This window comes from Halyomorpha halys, unplaced genomic scaffold (assembly GCF_000696795.3).
Source record: "Halyomorpha halys isolate HHAL.00 unplaced genomic scaffold, Hhal_1.1 Scaffold659.1, whole genome shotgun sequence".
Taxonomy (NCBI): Eukaryota; Metazoa; Arthropoda; class Insecta; order Hemiptera; family Pentatomidae; genus Halyomorpha; species Halyomorpha halys.
This window is the reverse complement of record NW_027107174.1, coordinates 375,270-382,058: the sequence shown is the minus strand read 5'-3', so window position 1 is coordinate 382,058 and position 6,789 is coordinate 375,270. Positions and strand designations below refer to the sequence as shown.

Here is a 6,789-nt window from a genome sequence, read left to right as displayed (position 1 = left end):
TATATGCTATGTATTTCTGTCTATCTATTTTATACATATATATGTATTTTTTTTCATTTATATAATTGAACACTGGGTATGTACATGAGTGGAATGTTGGCGTTGATGACCGATGGGTTTTACGCCTTAATTTCTTAATAAACAAACAAACAAATAATAAAGTGAATCGATGATTCTGACTGTTATTGGAAATTATAATACAACAGGTTGCATTGCAAGTATACCTAGATCAGAGCGGCCAAAAAGCTTCAGCGTTATCATGAGCGTGCTATTTTAAAAATTATACATGAAAACCCTAAAATAAGTGCTCCTACATTAGCTACTAATTTATTGTGGGATTACAATATTGGAGTAACATCTCAAACGGTACGTAATTCACTAAAAAAAAAAACAGAAAAAATTCAAAATCGCGAAGGGCTCTCAAGAAGCCGCATATTAGCAAAGTTAACCGAGCTAAGCTGTTGGCATTTTTGAAAAATTACCTTGATACGCTTACCAGTTTTTGGGACAAAGTAATTTTCACGGATGAGCCTAAATTTAACATTTTCGGTGCTGATGGCAACGTTAAAGTGCAAAGGAGAAAAACCAAGCTATGAAATTGAAGAACTTATCCCCGACAGTTAAGCACGGAGGAGGAGGGATCATGGTTAGGGGCTCTATGGCTTCAGCTGGAGTAGGCAACTTGAAGATCATCGAGGGACTGATGAATCAATATATATATGTTGATTTCCTGAAACAAAATCTGCGACCCAGTGCTACCAAGTTAGTACACACTAGTGTTAGGATCAAATTTTATTTTTTAACAGCATAACGATCCTAAACATCGTGCCAGAAGGCTCGAAGAATGGTTGCTATACCATGCTCCAGGCCAGTTAAGAACACCACCACAATCGCCTGACCTTAACCCCAAAGAGCACCTCTGGCAGAATCTTAAAATAAGGCTGAGGTATTACAAAATAAGAAATATACGGCAACTCTGAGAGGCCCTTAAGGAGGAGTGGTTGAAAACGGATCCTACTTTTACAAAAAAAATGTTAGCACAATGAATAATCGTTTGAGAGAGGTAAAACAAAATAGAGGAGGTAAATAACAGACCATTAGGCAATTATTTGCGTTGATAATTATTTTGTTATAAAATTGGATATGCAGACTTTTTTTGTGAAAATGTACTGTTACTTTTTCTCTATCATTTTCTGTTGTGTTTTTGTATAATTTTTAAACCAGTTTAAAATGTACCAAATTAATCAAAAGGGCCTTTATTTAAAAGGAAAAAATAAATAAATGGTTTCAACTGTTTTTCTCTTTTGCTTTTAACCAAATTTTGTGATTAATAGAAATTAATAATAAGTGTATGCAGACTTTCTTTACTAACTGTATATAATGTGGATTTAAAACATTGAAGAATATTGACTCTAATTATATCAAACCTTTGGAAGGTTTACATTTTGAAGAAATTGACATGGTACAATAGTAAACTAGCCGTTGCAAAATTAAATAAATCTATCATGCAACTAATAAACATTAATACAACAAAGCTAAATAAATGTTTCATGGTGAATAATTCCATAAATCTGAAAAAATATTAAATAGCACAAAAACTACTCTAGCTTCAGGAAAAGTACTCATGAAATCGGATTTAAAATGAACTTTTTCTGTATTGAAATTTTAATTAATTGATTGTTTGATCTTCTTAGTAAAATAATTATTCTTTTTGAGCTGAGGAAAGCCAGCTAAACGAGGAATAATAAAGTCACGGATTGAGTTTTATATCTTTACATAATATTGAAAATAATCTCAAATGAAATTAAATAGACAAATTCGATGGGCCGAAAAGAGATAAACAAAACTAGCAAACACAGAATAATTCTCCAAATATTTCCATATTTTTCTATGACTCCCTTTCTGGTCGTTTCGAACCAAGGGGGAGGGGTGGAAAAGTTTTCATTTTTTGGAACCACCTCAGAAATAAAAGTTAACATCTCAGGCCGTATTCGAACCAGCGCCGCTGCAGTAACAAGACAGTTCAAGTTGGCACTTCAACTCCCTCGCCCAGGCCGACGGCTTCCCTCACGATGTTTCTATCCAATGGTATTCAGATTGTGAACAGACAGTGCCAGAACTATGATGATGCGAATTCTTGCAGAAAAATCTATTTTCACTCCTCCCGCACCGTACTACTGTTCTTGTTAGTTCACGAGTACTGATATTTTCCATAGAAAACATTAAAAAACTGCGAGGCATCAATCAACCATTAAAAGCGATCATACTATCGATTCTACAAGCTCGAAGTGACATTAATCACCTAGGGAACATCAAGATTAATGTGGATGAGAGTTTGAGGCATGATTCAAAATAGGCTCCGGACAATTTACTCCTCTTAGAGGAAAAAAAGGCGAAAATCCCATTATATCATAGCTTTGTACAGCTTAGTGACATCTTTATTGAAGTACCAATAAAGACGTCTTTTCACCGAACGATCTATACACAATAAATCTCCTTGAAAAAGTAAGAAAAAAATATCTGCCGCATTTTCTTCCGATAACAATAGACTAATGCACTGTGTCGAATGTTGTAGGGAAGGGGGTGTTGTGTTCAGTTTATATCCGTTTTATAACATTTTTCCAACTCTCCCCCACAATTTTTTTTTCTCCCGTTTTTAGGTATTTACGATATAATTGAATCAATTTGTCAAACAAAATGAGGGAAAATACGATCTAGTGACAGTGCTTCTCACGATTTTTTTTTCTCGATTCGATCTGAATTAACAATTATTTCCGAAATTAAACACTTTTCTTGAATCGAATTTCGAATAAAAGGAATTGGTTATAATTTTTCTAGTATCGATAATTTATAAATTACATTTTCCCTTTCTTTTAGATTGTATTACAGAAAGCTCGTTCAAATCTATTTTAATTGTGTTCAATCATGTGACTTTTGAAAGATTTTTTTTTATTTACTACTTAATTATCTGTCTTCCATGTCCTGTCAAAGACTTATTTTACGATCGCTAATTTGGTATGACTTGCTTGACAATCTAAGTTAAGTAAACACCAAAAATATGAAAGAGACCCATACTTTAACAGTAACAGAAATGGATGAGCTTGAAGAAATTTTGGAGAATGCTGGTAGTAGATTAGTAGTAATCGATTTCACTGCTCCTTGGTGTGGTCCTTGCAAGTTGACTGGAGGAACAATGGAAGAGTTAGCTGGTGTGTATCCTGACGTTGTCTTCGTCAGAGTCGACGTCTCAGAGCTGGAGGAAGCAGGTTCTATGTTTCAAGTATCCGTCCTTCCGACATTTAGCTTTGTCAGGAACAAAGAAAAGCTCGAAGATTTCATCGGAGGGAAGATGGAAAATTTCAAATTGACGATAGAAAGGTTAAGAACTATACACTCAACTACTACTACCACTACTAGTAAATGAATAATCTAATGTTTTCGTTAAATGCAATCCGTCTGTGATAGCGAAGTGTTTCATAAAGAAATAAAGGCTGAGGGTTCACGAAATTTCAGTAATTATCACCTAGCACTATATTAAGGATTTGTTTAATAACATATTAAAAGTAACTTTGTGAACTATAAAAGCAACTTTGTGAACAATTCTTTAACCTAGTGAAAGAATGTGATATCTTAGCATTATTAAATAAATTGAGATCTGTCAATAAATATTTCAGAAAACTAGGTTACAATGGAAGTTTTTAAACTATTAAGGTTAAGGGACACCATGGGAAACTACCATGGCTTACAAAATTATTGGTTAGTCAAAGAGCATAGTGCATCCAAGATGAGTTTGCCTGGCGATAAAGGGAGGGGAGAGATGCGCAGTGACAAACGTTTCCCCGCCAAGTTCCACTCTTCTTTCCAATAGGTCTGTTCCAACAACTATTTCTGACTGTACGGAGCATACGTAGTACATATTTTTCTCTCCCAAATCCTGTACTATCTGGATTCTCAGAAGTGATTGTTGGAACAGACCTACTCAGTCTTTTCTTTCCTTTCATTTTCTCTCCTCGACCTAATTCTTTTCTAATCAGTTATTCAAAACAATTTTTATTAATATTACAAGATTACAAGCTTACCATGTCAAATAACTGGATAGAGGGAAAACTATCCATTCTCAAACCAAAAACGTAATTATGAACAGATTTACATATATCCATGAAAACAGGTTGAAAGTGGTCCAATCAATGTTTCCTCTGTTATGAAAAGCCATAAATTAATGCAGTTATCATCAGTTAATCTCATTCCAGGATCAAATAAACTGCATTTTAAAACATTAATATCAAGAAAATCGTTACATTTACTTTTTCACAACAAATTTAAACTTAAACAGAGGCAGTTTTTTCTGAACACAATGATCATGAAATCTCAATGACTTTTTGGAAAATACTGTGATCTGAAATAGCTAGCTCGAACAGAGTTTGTCAATATATATAACAGTCTCAGTCAAAGATAAAGGATAACCTAAAGAAACGAGTAACCTCCCGTATTCGTTACTTAAGATTCTGAAAATAAGGGAGAAAAGCGTTTCAAATACCTACCCAATCCCGAATTGTTTAGGGATTACCAAGTTCCGGACTGTCTCCTGGTTACTTACCGGTAGAAGGGGTTTGAAACGGTGTAGGTAACAAGGAGCAAGGGTGGGGGGTTGGTTGAGTTTCCCCTACAGGCAAACTTATCTTAGATATACTATACTTGATTAAATAATGGGTGACAACGAGGTAGTCAGGAATGAATATGAGAAACACTGATGAGGTCTATATTGTTCAAATTGCTCTTTTTATTATTTATTTATTTATTTATTTTTTTTAGTATTTCCGTTCAAGCAGTGGGTTTTCATAACATATGTTTTGTAGGGCCTTCCAGATTATTCTGTACAAGAGCCATTATTTTGTAGGCCGTGCCCTATCAATGATTCTTTCACATCATTATACCAGGTTTTTCTTTCCATACTTCGCCTTCATATACCATCTATTTTTACAAGTATACTAATTTGAATGTGGAACCATTGGGAACTGTTCCACGAAGGTTCTTATCAGGTATAGTTCCAAACAATGCAATTGTAAACATGAGTAGTGTTAAAATTTTGAGCCTTACCGGTTTTCCAAACTTCCTATTTATTTCCTTGATCCAAACCATCCATCTCTTAACCCTCCCTCTACCGATAAACCCTATACTCCACAACATATACATAAATTAAGTATGTAAGGTAGTTTGACTCACACGATATGCCACTTTACATAATAGATTTTAACTTGTTTACCAATTTTTCCAAAACATTGAAATTTATTCTTGCTAGATTTAAAATTGCAACTTCTTTATCATTAACAATGGCAATCCTCCCCATTAATATATTTCCACTTCTAGGTTAAGAAAAATCTAATAGTATGTTTTGAAGTTTCCATAGTCATTATGACAATAGTCGAATAGATGTGAGTGCTAGCATGGCAGCCATGAAAAGATTTTTATTCAATTAAGAGTACCCACTTTATTATGATGCTGGGTGAACCGCGGAGGGCTCCCGAACCAATAGGGTCGATTCACGGCTACAGTGATAAAGAAAATAATTATCTGCCGAATACAAATCCGGGTCTTTGGAGGTTGTAGCACAGTGCCTTACCCATAAGCTACCCACTACCTAACTGCTAACGATAAAGATGATTAATTATTTTATATAAATAAAATTAAACTTATTTTGGAGAAAGATTTTTCAAAATCTGGCATCTAAGCTCTGACAGGCACTTTGATCAGAGTAATAAAGTTTAACTAACATCGTTTGACCAGTTTCGGAAAAAATGGAAGAAAAAAAATTGTAAATCAATTAAATGAAATGGTACTTACGGTTAATCGATTTGAAGAAAAAAGTTACTGTAACGGTACCAACCTTGTGGGTTCGATTCCCACCCTCTGGATCAGTCAAAATATTTATTTCACAGCAGCCCCGAGAAATGAATCTTGGCATTCCCACTCTGACTTTGTTTATATACGGTTTCTATGGAAGACGAACAAAAAAAAAACCTAGAACTAAGAAAAAGTTCTGTCAGCCAGTTGCAGATGAAATAAAAAATATAATAAACTACTATAGTTCATATATTAGGCAAGATTAAGTTAATGGGGTGAGAGGAGGGGATACACCTACAAGGTTGGGTTCTTTGATAATATGAGGAGGGTCTCGCAGCACCTATGCACAGGGCAACGCATCAGCTTCCTCCTAATTGCACCAACATTCAAAATAATTCATATAATTTAATGAACAAACAAATATAGTCACAGCTAATTACTTAAAAACTCTATAATTATTAATAAAACCCCCAAAAAATATGTACGCTGTAAAACTAAAAAATAAAATACCGTAAAAACAAAATAGTCATTTTGTCGCTTGGGAACCGCCATATATACAGTGCCAGTAATAAGTAAATATTGAAGATTCTAGTTCTTATACGACATTTCGGCTCCGCTGTATTTAAAGGCATAATACTTACTACAAACACTTCGTATTACTATAAATATTTCTTCCGTTATTAAGTCGAGTGGACGAGTTACAATCCAACAAAAATGTTAAAACTGAGCTAGGAGCTACTCATTATTTGCATTAAGAAAAAAAAAATTGTTTTTACTGGGAATCCGGCCTAACTTAAAAATGAAGTATCAATCTAACTTTTTAATTGCTCCCTAATATTTTCGGTGTTTCTCATTTTAAAAAATCCTGTATTATTCAGAAGATGTAAGATATTAGCTTATATTAAGAACATAGCCCAGATTCCAGATTAACTTGTCTATAAATTATGA

General features: G+C 34.0%; 1 protein-coding gene across 1 annotated transcript; it reads left to right on the top strand.

The window, feature by feature from the left end:
- Window positions 1-3,058: 3,058 nt before the first annotated feature.
- Window positions 3,059-3,424, top strand: LOC106685111 (thioredoxin). Its single transcript, XM_014427624.3, has one exon. The coding sequence runs from the start codon at window positions 3,059-3,061 to the stop codon at window positions 3,422-3,424; it is 366 nt and encodes a 121-aa protein (XP_014283110.1).
- Window positions 3,425-6,789: the final 3,365 nt, after the last annotated feature.